Source organism: Ranitomeya imitator, chromosome 3 (genome assembly GCF_032444005.1).
Source record: "Ranitomeya imitator isolate aRanImi1 chromosome 3, aRanImi1.pri, whole genome shotgun sequence".
NCBI classification, from domain to species: Eukaryota; Metazoa; Chordata; class Amphibia; order Anura; family Dendrobatidae; genus Ranitomeya; species Ranitomeya imitator.
The window spans coordinates 420251861-420275526 of record NC_091284.1 but is presented as its reverse complement, the minus strand read 5'-3'; the positions used below and the strand labels follow the sequence as shown (position 1 = coordinate 420275526).

Sequence of the window (23666 nt, the reverse complement as noted above, 5' to 3'; positions counted from 1 at the left end):
TCCTTGGGTCCGAGGGGTGACCGGTCGAGTGGTGAGACCGAGCGCGATCCCGTGCTACGCTTCGAACCAGCAACTGAGAGACGTCGCATTCTGCGCGTCCTCGTGTACACCACACCTCCTCCACCGGTCATCGTACTCCATTCAACCACCCCACCCGTGACTATTGTCTAGTAGCGAAATAGAGTGAAAGATTGAGAAAGTTGTAGATTGGTGGGCGGCTTAGAGAAAGCGATAGGAGACGCAGCCTCTGTGATATTGTCCAGATAGGTAATTAAGACGTCCCGAGAGAGGACCACCTACATTTCCGTGGAGGGCTCTCACTAGGAGACCGCCTCCCAACGTTTAGAATATCGTGACAGGACAGACTGTAATCACTGGTGTTCAGGTTAGGGACAGGATATCGAGCGTGAGGCTCTTTATTCATAGTACGTTGAACGAGAGGTTCCGTGCTTTTAGGGACACAGTGTTGTTGTCGCTGTCAGCGGCCTGCTGCAGAAGGGCGTAGTATTCTGTGAGTCATGTTGCGTCTCTTAAAGCAGAAGACGTCCGTGCCCCACAAGTTAGATGAGGATGCTGTGGAAGTTAAGACAATAAGTAGAGTCACGGGAGGGCAAGAAGGCAGTCAAGAATGTTGAGAGGTTGTACAAGCATGTAGGATTGCCCTCGTCAGGGAGATTGCAGCCGTCTACATGGCACAATCTCATAGAGAACAAAAAGGGCATGTTGAAAGATAAAGGATTGTTAGAACAAGCGCAAGCTCATCTACGAGTTGCGCGAGGCTTAAAGAACGAGGGATGGAAAGAGGTTGATGGAGAGGGAGGATCAGAGGATGCAGAGCCCATGTTTGGTTCTAAAATGCCTCAATCATTGGTTTTTCTAAGGTGTTCTGGCATATGAATTGTGTGAAGGTTTTGTAGAAATTAATTAAGTCTGAGAACTGCTGTATTCCAAGACACCCGATGGGAGGGGGGAGTCAAACAGCTGCGCTATTGTTTTTCTTCTTTCTGTGTTGAGGAATGCTGTGATGTTCTTATCTGTTCTGTGTCTCTGGTATGGAGGGGGCACAATGCTGCGTCCTCTCGGAACTTTCTATCCTTGTGTAGTATGTGCTGGGAGATCTGTGTTTTGATTGAAGCAATAGTACAATATTGTATTGAATTAGAAAGAATTATTGTAAGTTTAAAGTAAAATATGGTGTCTTGTTTTAGAAGGAAACTTGTAAGTGATAGTTTGGTTATCAGTGTAATTGAAAGATTGGTAAAAGATTCACCTGTTTCAAGTTGAGTGGTTGATATATAGCAAATTAAGGATTAACAGAGGACGTGAATTTGGATTTGTTTTTGTTACGTTGAAAAAGGAAAGTTGTCTATTACTATGACAAAAACTGGATGTTTGTGGTACAAGAAGGAATTGAGAAAGTGATTGAGGGTAATGTGTTAGAAAGACAAATAATTAAAAAATAATAATCTGAAACAGGGGGGCTCCCTGTTAGGTAATATGGTGCCTCTTCTCCCGACTGTAAGCCCTATGCCCCATAACCCCAAGGCACGAATATATCCTGGACTGCCAAGAAGTTCTATGGGCGTCTTATGGTAGTATTTAAAGATCTGGGGTTTTCACTGTATAATAAAGCCCATTCACACCTTTTTCTGGTAGCTTTGATGTCCAGCCTTAAATCTGAATTGAAAGAGGCAATAATGTCAGTCAGACCCGATATTGAGATTTCCATTCCGGACGATGCATTGAAAAAAGTAGTATAAAGTTTTCAGAAGAACTTAACCCGCTCTGTATCAGCAGCGAAATTAGAGGTTAAATCAGAAGCTGCAGCGATCTTTGCTCACTCTCTAGCCCCAACCACAGCTTCAAGGACACAGCTCCGTTCCTTATCAGTGGCCCAAGCAAAAGACTTTAGCTCCTGTCCTCCCACCTTACACAAATTCAGTCCCATACTCCAATATCCCTTTTTAACCATATGTCTGGGAATCTCCCTCCCAAGCCCCGCCATGTCAATTCTCAGATCAAGAGCTTGTTTTAATTAGAGTAGATGGCAGACCCAATAAATATACTCTCATAAAACCCATCCCTGTGTGACCTTTCCCTGAAGTCACGGCCCAGTCGTAATCTCTCCCTCATGTCCGGTAAATTTACTGGGGGCAGATTTATTATCACAGTTCCGCTCCAGAGTATAATTCCAAGATGAAGGTCAGATGGTCCTTACGTTATATAACCCCTATGCAGATGAACATAATGAGATGTGTATCTTACACGCCCTTTCCCAATCAGTTTGCAAAAAATATGGGCGAGTATCTTTTACCCTGGCAGTTAGAATATCCTTATGTCACGCTGCTTCAGTATGTGGGTAACCTTTTGTTGTGTGCACAGACAGAGCAGGAAGCCATTGCTGCCACTGTTAGCCTTCTCAAGTATCTGGCAGATCTGAACTGTCGGGTTTCGGCCTTGAAACTTCAGTTCTGCCTTGGTCAAGTGATATTTTTGGGTCACTGTCTCCTTCAGGGTGCCAGACACCTCACAGAAGAAAGAAAAATAGCCGTCAGCTCCCTTCCATTCCCAAAAGATGAGACTGAACTCCAGTGTTTTCTTGGACTATGTACTTATTGTTGTCAGTGGATACCGGACGCATCCCGCATAATGCAACCTCTCTACAATGCCCTGAAAGACCGTTCAAGATATGCTGATGATTTTGGCAGATTCCACACCGGATATGCTGTTACTACGGAAGACACTGTAGTGCACGGAGCTGCACTCCCTCCCTCACTGTCAGCACAAGAAGTAGAACTTCAGGCTCTGTCTACTGCATGTGTTCTGGCCAAAGACAGGCGGGCTAATATATACACGGACTCACAGTATGCATTTGGTATTGCTCATGATTTCGGAGCCCTATGGGCCAATCGAGGGTTTATTACCACCGCCGGGACTCAGTGGAGAATGCTGAAGCTGTTAAAACCCTCATGGACTCAATCAAATTACCTACCCAGGTGGCCATTATCAAAGTTAAGGCACACGGTCCTAGGAACAGTCCACAGACTGTTGGTAACGCCTTTGCGGATATGCAAGCAAAAGCTACTGCTCTCCTACCCGTTGAACAGACCATATCAGCTATGGTGACCACACGCTCTCAGCGTAAATAGTTACAAGAAACACTGACTCTACAGGAACCTGATGATCTATGCCAGACTGAGGTTTTCTGCCGGACCCCACTAGACCGCTTAATGACGATGCAGAGAATGTCCCCAAAGGAAAAAATGAAGCAGTAGAAGGCTGATGGAGCACGTATGGACATGGTCTCTGGAAAAAGGACCAACTTGTGTGTCTCCCTAAGCGGATGTACCCTGCTATTGCCACGTGGGCACATGGGCCCACACATCGAGGAAAAAAAGAAAAAAAAAACAGGCCCTTGCCCTGGTACAAAAATTCTACTGGACTCCAGGTATTTCTACAGTCCTAACAGCACTCAACCGTGCATGTAATATCTGTCAGACCTGCAATCCCGGTCAACTTCAACGTGTACCCCCGAAGCACCTTGCTAAGCCAGACTATCCTTTCCAAAGGCTCCAGGTGGACCATACCACGTTGCCTAAGGGTACCGTCACACTATACGATGTACCTACGACCACGACCAGCGATATGACCTGGCCGTGATCGTAAGTAAATCGTAGTGTGGTCGCTGGAGAGCTGTCACACAGACAGCTCTCCAGCGACCAACGATGCCGAGGTCCCTGGGTAACCAGGGTAAACATCGGGTAACTAAGCGCAGGACCGCGCTTAGTAACCCGATGTTTACCCTGGTTACAAGCGTAAAACTAAAAAAAAAAAAAACAGCACATACTTACATTCTGGTGTCCGTCAGGTCCCTTGCCGTCTGCTTCCCGCACTCACTGACTGCCGGCCGTAAAGTGAAAGCACAGCCGCTGTGCTCTGCTTTCACTTTACGGCCGGCAGTCACAGTGCGGGAAGCAGACGGCAAGGGACCTGACGGACACCAGAATGTAAGTATGTGCTGTTTGTTTTTTTTTAGTTTTACGCTTGTAACCAGGGTAAACATCGGGTTACTAAGCGCGGTCCTGCGCTTAGTTACCCGATGTTTACCCTGGTTACAAGCGAACGCATCGCTGGATCGCATCGCTAGATCGGTGTCACACACACCGATCTAGTGATGACAGCGGGAGATCCAGCGATGAAAGAAAGTTCTAAACGATCTGCTACGACGTACGATTCTCAGCAGGATCCCTGATCGCTGCTGCGTGTCAGACACAGCGATATCGTAGCGATATCGCTGGAACGTCACGAATCGTACCGTCGTAGCGATCGAAATGGTATAGTGTGACGGTACCCTAAGTCTGGAAGGTATGAATATTATCTGGTGGTTGTCGACATGTTCTCCAGTTGGCCAGAAGCATTCCCCGTTACCAACATGACTGCAAAGACCACAGCGAAGAAACTGGTGATGGAAGTTATATGCAGATATGGTGTTCCAGAAGTTGATGAAAGTGACCAAGGTCCGGCCTTTTCTTCTCATGTGTATCAGGAGGTTCTGACAATGCTTGGATCCACTGTAGCTCTCCATACTCTGTAACATCCACAATCCAGTGGGAAAGTTAAGAGGCTGAACGGCACACTGAAGGGACAATTGACCAAAATGATGCAGGAGACTACGGCTCCATGGCCAGGGCTCTTACACATTCGTACTACCCCTATTGCAAAATATGGCCTGTCCCCATATGAGATATTGTTTGGTGCTAGGCCCTCAGTTGCAAATTTTCAGTCTCAGTAGTTGTCAGAAGAAACTGACCGTGCTGTTCAATATGTTATTCAGCTTAGTAAAAATGTTGCTAACACCTATGTTTTAGTTTCTGCTTCCCTTCCAAATTCAGCAGAAATAGACACTTGTCACAACTTGAAGTCTGGTGATTTTGTGGTCGTGAAAAGCCATGTCAGAAAACACAGACTAGAACCCTTGTATGACGGTCCCTACCAAGTCCTCCTCATTACTCCTATGTCAGTAAAGCTGGAAGGAAGGCCGACGTGAATCCACGTATCGCACTGCAAGCTGGTCAAACAGACTAGTAGCAAATAAGGGAACATAATGTTTTAGTTTTTTGTATTTCCATTTAATAATATTGATAACTGCATGGGACAGCCTAAATTCCCCAATATCATTGAATAATAAGTTTGTACAATATCATGAAAGATTAGTAGTACAGATGGGTATAGCCAATAAAATTGTCAGCTACACAAATGTGGGATAAATTGGTTAAAGCCACAGATTATCCAGATGATCAAATTTGGGATATATCGGATATACTTAATACTACTGTCGCGGTCTAAAACCAACTTATCATAGTCACTAATCAATACACTAGTACTGGACTACTTAACAGCAGCACAGGGTGGTATGTGTCAGGTTATTGGACCCACTAGAGTATGATGGCACTGATCCAGGGGAGATCCCTAAGTACGTCCCCCTCAAGAAGTTAGACAATACCCCCTACTCTCAGATGAAGCTAAGAGACTTACTCTAGGGACAACGGGAGAACTCTATGTGAAGCTAGTGAAGGGTTCAGTTGCCTGGAGGCCTCTCACAAGGGGAGAGCTTCTGAGGTGTCTGGATGAAGAAGTCCACCTCCCCTTTCCCCATCACATGGATAGTCTCGAAGGATCTTTCTTTTTAGGGAAAACTTAGTGTTTAGGGGGGGATTGTCAAGGTGAAAAGATATATCTTTATACACTTTTTGCACTTTATATTCTTATGCTGTGAAACAATAAGTTTTCCCCTTTACTTGTTGATGCAAATGTAACTGTATTTAAGATGGCTGCCAGTATTCACCTTTGCCCTAGTTTTGTTTCTGTTGAGAAGCTAGTTTCGTTTCTGAAGCCAAGTATCATTTTTGCTGAAATGGAAACCTGAGTGACGTGAAGAGAGGAAGATCCACCAGATGACGTCAGGACCAACCAGAAAGACTGAATACTAGATACATATTGCTTAACCCCGCCTATTGCACGCCTTCCCCTCACAGAACATATAATATTGTGTATCAGGAAATAAAGTCAGTTGCTGTGATGTTGCCACTACATGTGGAAGCACGAGCATGCACTGAGATTGAACCAGCACTTTGTCTGACTCATTCTTATCCGGTACCAATGCTCATAATCTAATTTGGAATGACTGGTGAAGGAAGGATATTGTCGTGACGACCCCGACAATTCCATATGGCTCTAATCTCAGATGCAGCTTGCTGCCTCTCCATTATATTATTTAAATTCACTCCTAGCTCTCTAATATGCCAGTTATAGGTTTTCTATGCTCACCTCCTTGGAAAAATTGCTCCAATCCCTAGAGAAGTTGTTACATTTTAAGCTGTGGTGTTCCATTTGTTGTCTGAATTCTCCCTATATGTTTTTGAACTCAACATTCGTGTGGCCTGTCTAAAATTTCTTTTGGGAGGTCCTATTGTGTCTATCATATCTGAATGTGTTCCCCTTATTGATTTATGGACTAATATGTATGTTTACTTTAGTAGTAAGACTAATGTCCAGCTGCCCTATTCACTCCTTAGGGCTAGCTCAGGGCCAGACCAGAAAAGAAAACAGTCCCCTCAAATATGACCTTTAATAATAAAGTTGAAAACTCAAATAAACTCTCAAAAACATCTAAAATATTATAGGGTGTATAATCATATACGCATTATCTAGTAAAAGATATATTGGTCAAAAAATAACTATACAGCTCTGGCAAAAATTAAGAAACCACCATATCAAAACCCTGTCATGGACAGCCTAATCTCCAGACCTGAACCCCATTGAAAATCTCTGGAATGTAATCAAGTGGATGATGGATAGTCACAAGCCATCAAACAAAGAAGAACTGCTTAAATGTTTGCGCTAGAAGCAGTGTGAAAGACTGGTAGAAAGCATGCCAAGACGCATGAAAGCTGTGACTAAAAATCATGGTTATTCAATAGTGATGAGCGAATATTCTCGTTACTCGAGATTTCCCGAGCACGCTCGGGTGTCCTCCGAGTATTTTTTAGTGCTCGGAAATTTAGTTTTCCTCACCTCAGCTGAATGATTTACATCTCATAGCCAGCATAAGTACATGTGGGGGTTGCCTGGTTGCTAGGGAATCCTCACATGTACTTATGCTGGCTAACAGATGTAAATCATTCAGCTACGGCCCTGAAAACTAAATCTTCGAGTACTTACAAATACTCGGAGGAGACCCGAGCGTGCTCGGGAAATCTCGAGTACCGAGTATATTCGCTCATCACTATTATTCAACAAAATATTGATTTCTGAATTCTTTCTGAGTTAAAACATTAGTATTGTTGTTTCTAAATGATTATGAACTTGTTTTCTTTGCATTATTTGAGGTCTGAAAGTACTGTTTGTTTGTTTGTTTTTTTTATTTTGACCATTTTTCTTTGTCAGAAAAAAATACAAAATGCATTGCTTGGAAATTCGGAGACATGTCAGAAGTTTACAGAATAAAAGAACAATTTACATTTTACTCAAAAATATACCTATAAAGAGAAAAATCAGACAAATTGAACATTTTGCAGTGGTCTCATAACTTTTACCAGAGCTGTATATGGACAAGAAATAATGTGTAAGGCTGTAATACCCTAGTACTCCCTGCCAGAGCACCCAACCTGCCGGCAGAGGTTTGCACCCTAATATGAAATGGAATGGCACCGCTGCTCGTTGGCGACTATTCCTTATGACCCGATAGAACCCCTAATATAAAGTGCAGCACAGGCAGTGAAAATCCTAGATAGATATCACCATAATATTACTCCTATGAAAAATAATCAAAATACATTTCCATAACAAAATTAAATAAATTCTGTAAAAAGCAAATCAAGGCAGCAAAGATTGAGACAGAGAGACTCATTGCCAGAGAGAGTAAAAATAATCCTAAAATATTCTTTAACTACATAAATAGTAAGAAACTAAAAAATGATAGTGTTGGCCCCCTTAAAAATAGTCTGGGTGAGATGGTGGATGAGGATGAGGAAAAAGCCAATATGCTAAATGACTTTTTTTCATCAGTATTTACACAAGAAAATCCCATGGCAGACAAAATGTCTAGTGATAAGAATTCCCAATTAAATGTCACCTGCTTAACCCAGCAGGAAGTGCGGCGGCGTCTAAAAATCACTAAAATTGACAAATCTCCGGGCCCGGATGGGATACACCCTCGAGTACTGCAGGAATTAAGTACAGTCATTGATAGACCATTATTTTTAATCTTTAAAGACTCCATAATAACAGGGTCTGTGCCGCAGGACTGGCGTATAGCAAATGTGGTGCCAATATTCAAAAAGGGAACAAAAACTGAACTCAGAAATTATAGGCCAGTAAGCTTAACCTCTACTGTGGGTAAAATCCTGGAGGGCATTCTAAGGGACGCTATACTGGAGCATCTGAAGAGGAATAACCTCATGACCCAGTATCAGCACGGGTTTACTAGGGACCGTTCATGTCAGACTAATTTGATCAGTTTCTATGAAGAGGTAAGTTCCGGATTGGACCAAGGGAACCCAGTGGATGTAGTGTATATGGACTTTTCAAAAGCTTTTGATACGGTGCCACACAAAAGGTTGATACATAAAATGAGAATAATGGGGATAGGGGAAAATATGTGCAAGTGGGTTGAGAGCTGGCTCAGGGATAGGAAACAAAGGGTGGTTATTAATGGAGCACACTCGGACTGGGTAGCGGTTAGCAGTGGGGTACCACAGGGGTCTGTATTGGGCCCTCTACTTTTTAACATATTTATTAATGACCTTGTAGGGGGCATTCAGAGTAGAATTTCAATATTTGCAGATGACACTAAACTCTGCAGGGTAATCAATACAGAGGAGGACAATTTTATATTACAGGATGATTTATGTAAACTAGAAGCTTGGGCTGATAAATGGCAAATGAGCTTTAATGGGGATAAATGTAAGGTCATGCACTTGGGTAGAAGTAATAAGATGTATAATTATGTGCTTAATTCTAAAACTCTGGGCAAAACCGTCAATGAAAAAGACCTGGGTGTATGGGTGGATGACAAACTTAAATTCAGTGGCCAGTGTCAGGCAGCGGCTGCAAAGGCAAATAAAATAATGGGATGCATTAAAAGAGGCATAGATGCTCATGAGGAGAACATAATTTTACCTCTATACAAGTCACTAGTTCGACCACACTTAGAATACTGTGCACAGTTCTGGTCTCCGGTGTTTAAGAAAGACATAGCTGAACTGGAGCGGGTGCAGAGAAGAGCGACCAAGGTTATTAGAGGACTGGGGGGTCTGCAATACCAAGATAGGTTATTACACTTGGGGCTATTTAGTTTGGAAAAGCGAAGACTAAGGGGTGATCTTATTTTAATGTATAAATATATGAGGGGACAGTACAAAGACCTTTCTGATGATCTTTTTAATCATAGACCTGAAACAGGGACAAGAGGGCATCCTCTGCGGTTGGAGGAAAAATGGTTTAAGCATAATAACAGACGCGGATTCTTTACTGTAAGAGCAATGAGACTATGGAACTCTCTGCCGTATGATGTTGTAATGAGTGATTCATTACTTAAATTTAAGAGGGGACTGGATACCTTTCTGGAAAAGTATAATGTTACAGGGTATATACACTAGATTCCTTGATAGGGCGTTGATCCAGGGAACTAGTCTGATTGCCGTATGTGGAGTCGGGAAGGAATTTTTTTCCCCAATGTGGAGCTTACTCTTTGCCACATGGGGTTTTTTTGCCTTCCTCTGGATCAACATGTTAGGGCATGTTAGGTTAGGCTATGGGTTGAACTAGATGGACATATAGTCTTCCTTCAACCTTAATAACTATGTAACTATATAATCATATACCAATCCCTGACTCCCATAGATAGTGCTAGAAAAGTGGAATAAAACGCGATCAAAAAAAGAATGTAAAAATTAGTATTGCTGAAAATGTCATCTTGTCCTGCAAAAAAACAAGCCACCACACAGCTCTGTCAGCAGAAAAGTTATATTACTAGGAATAAAGCATTGCAAAAAATATTTTTTCTTAAATACTTTTTATAACGTAACAGTGCCAAAACACAAAAAAATGATATCAATGTGGTATCGCTGTAATCGTGACAATACTCCCCTCCTTCCAGGATGGCCTCTGGACATCTCAGGCACTGGCTTCCCTGCATGTCTCTGGTGAGAGGCTCTTGTAAGCCTGACTGCATGGACATTACCCTCCAGACTCCTGAAGAATTATCTTCTGGTCCGTAACCCCTCCATTGTACCAGATATTGCAATCTTCCTCTAAATCTTTTAGACTCCAGAATATTATCCTTCTCTGCCATGGATTTTTTCTGGTGGAAGAAGTGGCTGAGTTCTTTCTGGAAGAGGGTTTTCACTGAATGGTTTGAGGAAAGATACATGGAATACAGGATGTATTTTCAGGCTGTCCGGCTGTACGATGCTTTTTGATGCATTTTTTTTAAGAGCGTAAATACTGTAAAAATGCAATGGAATACTTGTGCAAGCTAACGCAATGATAATCCTGAAGTGTTCTGCACATGATCAGTAAATTTCTATCCGTATTTGCAGCATTTTATTTTCTGCAGCATGTCAATTCTTTTTGCATTTCTGCAACGTTTTTGACTCATTGACTTGAGTCACTTGACTCATTGAGTCAGTCAAATCTGCAGCAAAAACGCAGGTGTAAAAAAGTTTGTGTATTTTGCTGCTTATTTGCTGCCAAAAATGCTGCGAATTGTCAAAGGAAATGATGTCAGGAGGAATAATGTGTGGGCAAAGAATATGTGTGTGTGTTTGTGTGTGATGGCGGAGAATATGTGCGTTTGTCTGTCTGTGTGTGTGTACCTAGGCGTCGTCTGATGAGACTGCTACTCCCATCTGGCTACGCCTTTTGTTACATATAACAGAGACAGCATGAGCTGATGATGGGAGAATAGTCTCATCATCCGACGCCTGTGTTCAATTGTAAAAAAAAAAAAATCTAAACATTTACATAGTTACATACATGTTCACATACAAAATACATACTCCCCGAACGCCTAACCCCTGATGCCCGTGTCTCCTGCAAACAATAAATAATAAATCAACATATACTCAGCTTTCCGATGTAGTCCACTTAATACTGAGTGTCTCACGTCGATCTACTCTGGCCGCCGGGGATACACTGACAGGAGGTGATCGCTCCAGCAGTGTATCACTGAGCTGCCGTGAGAATTCATCGTAGTTCATCAGGTGATCAGCTCCATTATCATGAATTCCATGCAACCTATATATGTCTTTGACCACTAATTCTGCGGTTTGTTCCTTTTTGGAAGTGCATTTGGACAGCAAGGTGGATTGCTGTTAAGGGAAAGAAAAAAAAAAAATCTTTAAATCTTCAGCATAGCGAGTGTGAGCGAGCTGAGTGTGGCCTGAGCGTAAGTGTGGACGGCGGTAAGTGTGACTTGTGATTCAGTGAAGAGGTATTTGGAAAGCCTTTAACAAATACCTGTGTGAATTGGTGTGAGTTGCTGAATTGGGGGTAGCTATATTCATAAGGGGTTAACTAAGGGTGGGGGCTCATAATTAAGGGTTTATAAGGGGCAGCTGTTTGGGGCTCCAGTCCTTTTTGGAAGTGCATTTGGACAGCAAGGTGGATTGCTGTTAAGGGAGAGAAAAAAAAATCTTTAAATCTTCAGCATAGCGAGTGTGAGCGAGCTGAGTGTGGCCTGAGTGTAAGTGTGGACGGCGGTAAGTGTGACTTGTGATTCAGTGACTTTGGAGTCAGGGAGTTTCCAAGGGAGGAATTACTGAATTGCTGTCTGATTTTTATTAATACTTTGTATTTATTTTTTATTTTTTTTATTGAACTGTTCTGTCTGGTGCAATCCCCATTAGGAAATGTGCTCCACTCTTGTTAATGCCATCCAATGCACATCTTGCCACATGTATGCAATCCTTGAGCAGCCGATCGAGGGTGCATACTGCTGTGCGAGATGTGAGCACGTTGTGCATTTGGAAACTCAGATTCTGACTCTAAATGTGCAGCTGGCAACACTGAAATCCATAGACAATATGGAGAGGAGTCTTCTGCTCACGGAGCAGACGCTCAATGGGACAGATGAGGGGGGGATGGTGGGATGGAGCTGCAGGACAATGAAGTAGCAAGCTGGGTGACAGTTAGGAAGCGGGGTAGAGGGAAGAGTGCCAGGGAGGCTAGTCCTGACCTGGCACACCCCAATAAGTTTGCTAAGTTGGCAGATGAGGGGGGTGCCAGTACAGGGGTAGCACTGCTGCAGCCAGGCATGTCCTCTGAAAGCCGGAGGAGTGACTGCTCCAGTAAGGAGGGAAATAGGAGAGCAGAACAGGCCAGACAGGTGCTGGTAGTGGGCGACTCAATTATTAGGGGAACAGATAGGGCAATCTGTCACAAAGACAGGGATCGTCGAACGGTGTGCTGCCTACCTGGCGCTCGAGTCCGACAGATTATTGGGAGGGGCTGGTGAGGACCCAGCGGTCATGGTGCACATTGGCACTAATGACAAAGTTAGAGGTAGGTGGAAGGTCCTTAAAGATGATTTCAGGGAATTAGGCTGCAAGCTAAAAGCAAGGACCTCCAACGTGGTATTTTCCGAAATACTGCCGGTACCACGTGCCACGCCAGAGAGGCAACGGGAGATTAGGGAGGTTAATCAGTGGCTCAAGAATTGGTGTAGGAAAGAGGGGTTTGGGTTCCTGCAGAACTGGGCCGACTTCTCAGTTGGCTACAGGCTCTACACTAGGGATGGGCTGCACCTCAATGGGGAGGGTGCAGCTGTGCTGGGGAGAGAATGGCTAGAAGGTTGGAGGAGTGTTTAAACTAGGAATTGGGGGGGAAGGTATTCATTTTATAGGAGGGGAAGATAGTGCAGACAGAGACCTGGGCACAAATAAGGAAGTTGGGGGTGGCGGTGGCAAGGGGGGTGGGGTCAGAACAGTTAATAATTTAAGAAATAGAAGTACAGAGAGGAACATAAAGTGCATGTATACTAATGCCAGAAGCCTCGCCAACAAAATGGACGAATTAGAACTAATGTTGTTGGAGCATAATTATGACATGGTGGGGATATCTGAAACGTGGCTGGATGAGAGCCATGACTGGGCTGTTAACTTGCAGGGCTATAGCCTGTTCAGAAATGACCGTACAGATAAGCGAGGGGGAGGGGTGTGTCTATATGTAAAATCGTCATTAAAACCCATCCTGCGTGATAATATAGGTGAATTTAATGAAAATGTAGAATCCCTGTGGGTGGAGATAAGGGGAGGGGGAAAAAATAATAAATTACTGATAGGGGTTTGTTATAAATCTCCAAAAATAATGGAAGCAATGGAGAATATCCTCGTAAAGCAAATAGATGAAGCTGCGACTCAAGGAGAAGTTATTATTATGGGGGACTTCAACTACCCTGAAATAGATTGGGGAACAGAAACCTGCAGTTCCAGCAAAGGTAATCGGTTTTTGACAACTATGAGAGACAATTACCTTTCACAACTGGTTCAGGACCCAACAAGAAAGGGGGCACTGCTAGACCTAATATTAACCAACAGGCCAGACCGCATATCAAATATAAGGGTTGGGGGTCACTTGGGAAATAGCGATCACAAAATAATAAGTTTTCATGTATCCTTTAAAAAGATGTGTAGTAGAGGGGTTACAAGGACACTAAACTTCAGGAGGGCAAATTTCCAACGGATGAGAGAGGATCTTGGTGCAATTAACAGGGACGATATCCTGAGACACAAAAATACACAAAGAAAATGGGAGACGTTTATTAGCATCCTGGATAGGACCTGTGCACAGTATATACCGTATGGGAATAAACATACTAGAAAAAGGAGGAAACCAATATGGCTAAATAGAGCTGTAAGGGGCGCAATAAGTGACAAAAAGAAAGCATTTAGAGAATTAAAGGAAGTAGGTAGTGAGGAGGCATTAAATAAATACAGAAAATTAAATAAATTCTGTAAAAAGCAAATTAAGGCAGCAAAGATTGAGACAGAGAGACTCATTGCCAGAGAGAGTAAAAATAATCCTAAAATATTCTTTAACTACATAAATAGTAAGAAACTAAAAAATGATAGTGTTGGCCCCCTTAAAAATAGTCAGGGTGAGATGGTGGATGAGGATGAGGAAAAAGCCAATATGCTAAATGACTTTTTTTCATCAGTATTTACACAAGAAAATCCCATGGCAGACAAAATGTCTAGTGATAAAAATTCCCAATTAAATGTCACCTGCTTAACCCAGCAGGAAGTGCGGCGGCGTCTAAAAATCACTAAAATTGACAAATCTCCGGGCCCAGATGGGATACACCCTCGAGTACTGCAGGAATTAAGTACAGTCATTGATAGACCATTATTTTTAATCTTTAAAGACTCCATAATAACAGGGTCTGTGCCACAGGACTGGCGTATAGCAAATGTGGTGCCAATATTCAAAAAGGGAACAAAAACTGAACTCGGAAATTATAGGCCAGTAAGCTTAACCTCTACTGTGGGTAAAATCCTGGAGGGCATTCTAAGGGACGCTATACTGGAGTATCTGAAGAGGAATAACCTCATGACCCAGTATCAGCACGGGTTTACTAGGGACCGTTCATGTCAGACTAATTTGATCAGTTTCTATGAAGAGGTAAGTTCCGGATTGGACCAAGGGAACCCAGTGGATGTAGTGTATATGGACTTTTCAAAAGCTTTTGATACGGTGCCACACAAAAGGTTGATACATAAAATGAGAATAATGGGGATAGGGGAAAATATGTGCAAGTGGGTTGAGAGCTGGCTCAGGGATAGGAAACAAAGGGTGGTTATTAATGGAGCACACTCGGACTGGGTAGCGGTTAGCAGTGGGGTACCACAGGGGTCTGTATTGGGCCCTCTTCTTTTTAACATATTTATTAATGACCTTGTAAGGGGCATTCTGAGTAGAATTTCAATATTTGCAGATGACACTAAACTCTGCAGGGTAATCAATACAGAGGAGGACAATTTTATATTACAGGATGATTTATGTAAACTAGAAGCTTGGGCTGATAAATGGCAAATGAGCTTTAATGGGGATAAATGTAAGGTCATGCACTTGGGTAGAAGTAATAAGATGTATAATTATGTGCTTAATTCTAAAACTCTGGGCAAAACCGTCAATGAAAAAGACCTGGGTGTATGGGTGGATGACAAACTCATATTCAGGGGCCAGTGTCAGGCAGCTGCTACAAAGGCAAATAAAATAATGGGATGCATTAAAAGAGGCATAGATGCTCATGAGGAGAATATAATTTTACCTCTATACAAGTCACTAGTTCGACCACACTTAGAATACTGTGCACAGTTCTGGTCTCCGGTGTTTAAGAAAGACATAGCTGAACTGGAGCGGGTGCAGAGAAGAGCGACCAAGGTTATTAGAGGACTGGGGGGTCTGCAATACCAAGATAGGTTATTACACTTGGGGCTATTTAGTTTGGAAAAGCGAAGACTAAGGGGTGATCTTATTTTAATGTATAAATATATGAGGGGACAGTACAAAGACCTTTCTGATGATCTTTTTAATCATAGACCTGAAACAGGGACAAGGGGGCATCCTCTGCGTTTGGAGGAAAAAAGGTTTAAGCATAATAACAGACGCGGATTCTTTACTGTAAGAGCAGTGAGACTATGGAACTCTCTGCCGTATGATGTTGTAATGAGTGATTCATTACTTAAATTTAAGAGGGGACTGGATACCTTTCTGGAAAACAATAATGTTAAAGGGTATATACACTAGATTCCATGATAGGGCGTTGATCCAGGGAACTAGTCTGATTGCCGTATGTGGAGTCGGGAAGGAATTTTTTTCCCCAATGTGGAGCTTACTCTTTGCCAAATGGTTTTTTTTTGCCTTCCTCTGGATCAACATGTTAGGGCATGTTAGGTTAGGCTATGGGTTGAACTAGATGGACATATAGTCTTCCTTCAACCTTAATAACTATGTAACTATGTAACTATGTAGGAATTCTTTTAGTTGGAATAAAATGAGCCATCTGTGAGCAGATCCACCACAACAAGGCTAACAGTAATTTCTTTAGAGGGAGGTAGGTCCACAATAAATTCCATTGAGATTGATCACCAAGGCCTGGATGGAACTGGAAAAGGTTGAGGGAGTCCTAAAGGTGAGGATCATGGCATCTTGTTCTATGCACTTGCTAAACAGGAGGAAACATATTTTCTCACATCCTTTCTACAATTAGGCCACCAAAAACAAAGCAGCAGTTCTTGTGTTTTCATGACTCCAGGGTGTCCTACAAGTTTAGAATCATGGACAAGTTTGAGAACTTCAAGTCGAGCAGAGTCGGGGACGTATATTTGATGGTTCTGCATCCAAAACCCCTCGTTAAAAGATCAACATCTGTAGAAGGATGGATAAGAAAGAAGTCAGTTTGGTATCCATCTTTAATCTTTGTTAAAAATTATTTGGTGTCCAGTATTCCCAAAATATTTTTTGGGGTTAGAATGGTAGCGAGTGTTAGAGCTCTCCTGACGTTCAGTAAATATCCTGGACAGAGCATCAGACTTGCCGTTTCTTGAACCAGGCTGGTAAGAAAAGTCACAGGATGATTGGTCCCTTCCAAAAGACATCTCCATTCAGAGAAGGTGACTTTAATAGCTAAAAGTTCCTTAATTCCCATGTCCTAATTTTTTTCTGCAATGACATGGTATGAGAAAGGAATGCACATGGATGAAGCTGCATCTTGTCCCCAACTCATTGTGATAAAACGGCTCCCACCGCAGAGTCTGAGGCGTGTACTTTGACAAGAAATGGTAGTTCAGGATTTTGATGGACTAGTACAGGTGCGGAAGTAAAAAGAGTCTTTAATTTGCCAAAAGCCACCTGTGCTTCTGGGGACCAGGAAAACACTTTGGTTTTCTTTGTGAGTTAAATAATTGATAAAATAATTTTTTAAACGTTTTTAATTAATCTTCTGTAGAAATCTGCAAATCCTATAAGGTGCTGAACGGTCTTTTAGATTTATTGGGGTAGGTCAGTCAACTACCGCTCTGATATTACTGGAATCCATGCTCAGACCTTTTGGGGAGATTATATATCCCAGGAATGGAGTCTTGGCTTGTTCAAATTCACATTTTTTGAGCTGATTCTCCTGTATACATTTCAGGACTAAGTGGACATTCCTGTGATGCTCCCCCAAGGTATCTGAAAGCATAAGTATGTCATCAAGATAAACAACAACAAATCGATCCAAGAAATCTCAAAAAAGATCATTAATGAAGTGCTGAAAGGTGGCAGGGGCGTTGCTAAGGCTGAAAAGCATAACCAGGTATTCAAAATGTGCATATCTTGTTCTAAGGGAGGTAAAAATGTTGGCAGAACAGTCTCTCCAGAAACTCAGGAATTAAGGGGAGTGGGTAGCTATTTTTAATGGTAATCTTATTTATTCCATGTAATGAATACATTGCAACAGGGTTGAGGTCTTCTTTTCTACAAAAAAAAAAAAACAAGGGTGCTCCAACTGGTTAAGAAGAAGGTTGAATGAAGCCTTTCTCTAAATTTTCATCTAGGTATTCCTTTAGTACTTTAAATTCCTGTTCAGAAAGATTATAAATTCGCCCAAACAAAATGGATGCTCCAGGAAGCAATTCAATGTGACAGTTGTAAGAACGATGAGGAGGCAGTTGATCGGCTTTCTTCTTACTGCAGACCTCACTGAACTGCTGATACTGACGTGGTAGTTTATCATCATTCTGATGAGAATATCAGATACTTTAATTTGCTTCAGAACAGATAAATTAGCACGGCAATTGTTCTTACAGTATCCAAGAGGTAAAGGTAAAGGTCCCTGATGCACAGGTGATAGCTGTGTTCTGGATTGAAAACCAGGGAATTCCTAGAATAAAGGTACCTTCACACTAAACGACGCTGCAGTGATCCAGACAACGATCCGGATCACTGCAGCGTCGCTGTTTGGTCGCTGAAGAGCTGTCACACAGACAGCTCTCCAGCGACCAACGATGCCGGTAACCAGGGTAAACATCGGGTTACTAAGCGCAGGGCCGCGCTTAGTAACCCGATGTTTACCCTGGTTACCATCCTAAAAGTAAAAAAAACAAACACTACATACTTACCTACCGCTGTCTGTCCCCGGCGCTCTGCTTCTCTGCTCTGGCTGTGAGCGCCGGGCAGCCGGAAAGCACAGCGGTGACGTCACCGCTCTGCTTTCCGGCCGCTGTGCTCACAGCCAGAGCAGAGAAGCAGAGCGCCGAGGACAGACAGCGGTAGGTAAGTATGTAGTGTTTGTTTTTTTTTACTTTTAGGATGGTAACCAGGGTAAATATCGGGTTACTAAGCGCGGCCCTGCGCTTAGTAACCCGATGTTTACCCTGGTTACCAGTGAAGACATCGCTGAATCGGTGTCACACACGCCGATTCAGCGATGTCAGCGGGAGAGCCAGCGACCAAATAAAGTTCTGGCCTTCTAGCCCCGACCAACGACATCACAGCAGGATTTTGATCGCTGCTGCGTGTCAAACTGAACGATATCGCTAGCGAGGACGCTGCAACGTCACGGATCGCTAGCGATTTCGTTTAGTGTGAAGGTACCTTAACTGGAAATTTTGGAGAGGAAATAAGATGGAAACGAACAGCTTCATAAAGATTTGGTTCAATAAAGATTTCAAGTTCAATTGTCTCGTGAGTAATAGGTCCAGAATAAAAAGGTGATCCATCCACAGTTTACATATCAAGAGGCATGGATTTAGTCATACTTGAAATGTTATTATCACATGCAAATTGTAAGTCCATAAAAATGTCTCCTGATCCAGAATCTAAGATGGCACAGCACTGTATTTTTTGGCTCCCAATTATGACCTGTATGAGAATGACAAAATGAGACGTTGGTGATTGCTCTTTGCCTTTGCCTCTTGGCCATAACTGGATCTGGCCATTCAAAAACATCTAAATCGCTTTCAGTTTTGCATTTGTGAAAGCTATGGTCCTTTTATTAGGACAGTTGAAGGCAAAATGTCCAGTACCCCCACAAAAGAGGCATACATTTTCTGTACGTCGCTTCTCCTTCTTTTCTGCAGAGAGAGGTTTACAGATTACATCAATTTTCATAGGTTCAGGAACACTTTTCACTTCCTGTTGTTGTTTTAAGGCTGCAGAGGAGTAGTTAGAGGTGTTTCCAAATACTCAAAGTCTTTCCTTTCTTCATTCAGTTAAGGTACCGTCACACTAAAGCGACGCTGCAGCGATACCGACAATGATGTTGATCGCTGCAGCGTCGCTGTTTGGTCGCTGGAGAGCTGTCACACAGACAGCTCTCCAGCGACCAACGATCCCGAAGTCCCCGGGTAACCAGGGTAAATATCGGGTTACTAAGCGCAGGGCCGCGCTTAGTAACCCGTTGTTTACCCTGGTTACCGTTGTAAATGTAAAAAAAAAAAAACACTACATACTTACATTCCTGGTGTCTGGTCATGTACCTCGCCGTCAGCTTCCCGCACTGACTGAGTGCCGGCCGTAAAGTACAGCGGTGACGTCACCGCTGTGCTGTACTTTACGGCTGGCCGGCGCTCACCAGTCAGTGCGGGAAGCTGAAGGCGAGGGACATGACCAGACACCGGGAATGTGAGTATGTAGTGTTTTTTTTTTTACATTTACAACGGTAACCAGGGTAAACATCGGGTTACTAAGCGTGGCCCTGCGCTTAGTAACCCGATATTTACCCTGGTTACCAGTGAAGACATCGCTGAATCGGCGTCACACACGCCGATTCAGCGATGTCAGCGGGAGATCCAGCGACAAAATAAAGTGCTGGACTTTCCCCAGCGACCAACGATCTCCCAGCAGGGGCCTGATCGTTGGTCGCTGTCACACATAACGATTTCGTTAACGATATCGTTGCTACGTCACAAAAAGCAACGATATCGTTAACGATATCGTTATGTGTGACGGTACCTTTAGTCTCTGATCAGTTTGGATGTACAGTTGAATAAAGTCCTCTAAATTATCAGGGGTCTCAACCCTTGCAAGTTCACCCTTAACTAGCTCTGATAATCCTTGCCTAAATTGATTCCTCTGGGCAGCTAAATTCCTTATGGTGTCTGCCACCCAGCGGCGGAATTGGGCAGTATGTTCAGCTAGAGCGCCGCCCTTGATGTAGGTTATGCAATTTGGTTTCACTGTAGGACAACGATTTGGGCCATCAAACACTTGATCCATAGCAGTGAAGAAGGAAACAAAGTCTTTTAATAGGTCAGATTTCTTTTCCACATAAAGTGAGGCCCAAGCAAAAGCCTCATCTGTCAGGAGATTAATGATAAAAAGAACCTTTTTTCTATGACTGGTAAACAGCGAAGGTTGCATCTGGAAATAGATGCGACATTGATTAAGGAATCCACGATAATGATAACGATCCCCACTGGTTTGCAGGCAGAGGCATGCGTGCATTTGATTGCAGGCCTGAGTTGTGTAAATCCAGAAGTTGATTCTGCAACTCAATAACTTTTTTTGCTGACCCAAAACCTGTGTTTACAACTTAGAAAATTTTTCTTGGTAGGTGGCACTAAAAATCTGAAGTTCAGCGACTTGTTGCCTCAGTTGGGCTGCAACAGACTCCATTTTGCGTGCAAGATAATTCTGTTAACGACTGACCTGAGTTGGAGTAGTGATATTGCAACCACCAAGGGCAGCACCAGCAGGTAGAAATTTCAGGATATAGCCAGAGGTCAGTACACAGAGCAGCAGTTGGATCTTCAGGATAAGCGGGAATTGTAGTCAGGATGTAGCCAGAGGTCGGTACACAGAGCAGCAATAGGATCTTGAGAATAAGCAGCAGGTGGAAAGAAGCTAGACTAAAAGCTGGGAGCTCAATAATCTCACAATGAAGTGCCAGGTTTAAATAGGGTGCTCAATCAGGAGATCACAGGGTGAGCCAATCAGAAACTTCAGGTTGAAATAACAGGAACTCAGGTAGGAGACATCAGGAACAACACAGGTACTAATATCGGATTTAGCAAGTAACTGTCCAGCGAGCTGAATAGCTCAGAGGGAGGAGCTGTGGCCTGGTGCACAAGAGCTGCTGGGTTCGAATCTTGACAGCTTGCTTCCCTCCCTGAGTTTCTTTACTTTAGTAGTGAGACAAGGATCTTGCTGCACTACTCACTAGTTAGGGTAGCTCAGGGCAAGCTAGTGCTTAGGCACATGATCACGCATGGGGGAACAGGACCCATCTAGGGACAATAGGGAGAGCAGGTTGCACTCTCAGAGTGTTTAGGGGTGATCCTTCTTCCTTTTCCCCAACGTCAGGGCACTTTTTACCTTCTTTACCTTGTTTGCTCAATACACCAGGTATTTCCTTCCTCTGGCATGACAGGAGGCCACCAGTCACCCATAACTGATTGAGTGCTCCATTCCCCACAACCCATGTCACCCATAGCTGAAAGAGGGTCCCTTCACTCACACTGACAATTATACATGAGTATAAGTACTCATACACTCAACACATAACACTCATAACCAATAAATATGCACACAGAAAACCTCACTTTACAGTCAAGTTGCTGAGTGCAGGTGAAAAAGCTCCACTCAGTGTAGCTGCAGCCTGCAAATCCCCTCCCTCTCTCAGCCCTTACAGCAAAGGAGACTTCCATTATCTTGATGTACAATAACAAATTGTATTGTGGTACCGTGTTAGCCAGAAAAATCGATGTGAATACTTTTCTGCCCAATGATGACAGAAGTATTCTAGGAGTGATACCTTTATTGGCTAAGCAGAAAATAATATGTTTGCAAGCTTTCAGAGCACAGTGGCTCCTTCTTCAGTCATTTGTAATCTTGCCTGAAGAAAGAGCCACTGTGCTCTGAAAGCTTGCAAACATATTATTTTCTGGTTAGCCAATAAAGGTATCACTCCTAGAATACTTCTGTCATCATTGGGCAGAAAAGTATTCACAGCAAAGGAGACAGAAGTTTGTGTGTGAGAGTGAAGGAAGGGAGGAGGTGTTAAGGTGGCACCGGAGTTTTATTAAGGTGGTATTGCAGAACTCAGTGTAGATTCCAGTACTATCTTGAATGATGCTTCAAACTTCAGCCAAAGCCTCTCTGCTCCAAACATATAAAAGCAAGGGGGGGGGGGCACTTCCCATGCTCTGCAGGGCAGGTCCAATAATGAAAGGTACATCTTATGACATTGGTACAAATGTACTGTGGTGGACACATCTTTTTCATCATTACTACTTACCAAAAGCACTTATATGTGTCTTATGACTGGACCCTTTAGATCTTGCCCCAATATCACTTACCATTTCCAGAATATTTATTCTGAATTAAACTGGTTGTTGTTGGATGGTCTCTAATTTATGGCTCTTCCCTTCCTTATTCTTGTTAAAAAATGACACACACAATTGAAAAATGGTAATTGTTTAATGTTTGTTTCATAAACATTTGCTGCCACCATTAACAGTGACATTCCGATGACCCCCAACCACGGAGTACAGTACAGTTTCTACCAGCCCCATAGACAATGGAGTGGTGTTGTCCATGCTTCATGGATGATCTGTTTAGGTCATTCATCACTATGATCATGTAGTGAGAAAGAACTGACCCTGTTCTAAATATCAATGATGGTCTAAGAGTTGGAGTCCTAGGAATCAAACATTTGTCACCTAGTCTCTGTTTAGGTGAAATATGCCCATTTTGGAAAAACCCTTTCAAGCTCAATACCCGGAGTCTCTATGAAAATAATTGTGTGTTAACACTCGTATGCCACATTTTCAAAGCGTAACAATTTGCAACTATATACCAGCATCTAAATTCTTCAGCTAGCATACTCACAAATGCATAGTATAAAAGTGATCACTCACCTGGGATTTTTGAATAACATGACTGGCCTCTAGCTGGATAGAAAACTTAACTCCTAGTTCAGAGGAAAATGAACCCATTGGAGACAAGGTGCCTGAGGTAAGGACAATAGAGCGAGCATTGCCACTTAGTTCAGAAAATGCCTGTAATAAAACACAGTAAGAAAATATATGACAAAGTATTTTTTCTTTTCACATAAAATAGAGATAAAACATTTTGAATAAAATCTTAACAGCTTGTGAACAGCTGAATGTCAGAGGACCCATCTATCAAACAGGAACAGCCCAAAGTAAACAACCCCTCCAACAATACATCACTGTATTGTCACCTGGAAAAGTAGCCTTTTGGTCACAAGCTACTAATGCATTGTGGCTTTTGGGTTAACTCTTTTGCACGACCCAACATGTGACCACATTTTAATAGTGTCTTATTCCAGTTTGCCTCCAGATTATTTTGCACAACTTTCATGGAGATTTATCGTTTTGTAAACTGTAAGTTATGGGATGGCGAGATTTTTTCTGAAATGCCACACTGCATTAGTTCTATACAGTAGGTGTGTTAGGCACATTTTGCCATCCCATGATGCTTTATATACGAGGGGCGATCCAAAAGTAATGATAATCGGTTATTTCTATTGCCCACAGAAATTAAAATAAAATGTTTTCTTCTCTCTTAGGTACCCACTAGTACAGGAAAAAAAAATCACTTAAATAGACCACGATTCCCGGGAGCTACATTCATTTGAATATGAACTGCCAAGGAGT

The 23666-nt window shown here is 42.8% G+C and overlaps 1 protein-coding gene across 3 annotated transcripts in view; it reads right to left on the bottom strand.

Annotated features, from left to right (window-relative positions):
• BRIP1 (BRCA1 interacting DNA helicase 1) overlaps positions 1-23666 on the bottom strand; it is a 567171-nt gene that overhangs the window by 248242 nt on the left and 295263 nt on the right. For all 3 annotated transcript variants that reach the window (XM_069757210.1, XM_069757211.1, XM_069757212.1), the window contains one exon: positions 22905-23045. In XM_069757210.1, the coding sequence (XP_069613311.1) occupies positions 22905-23045 (141 nt within the window). The remainder of the gene's footprint in view (positions 1-22904; positions 23046-23666) is intronic.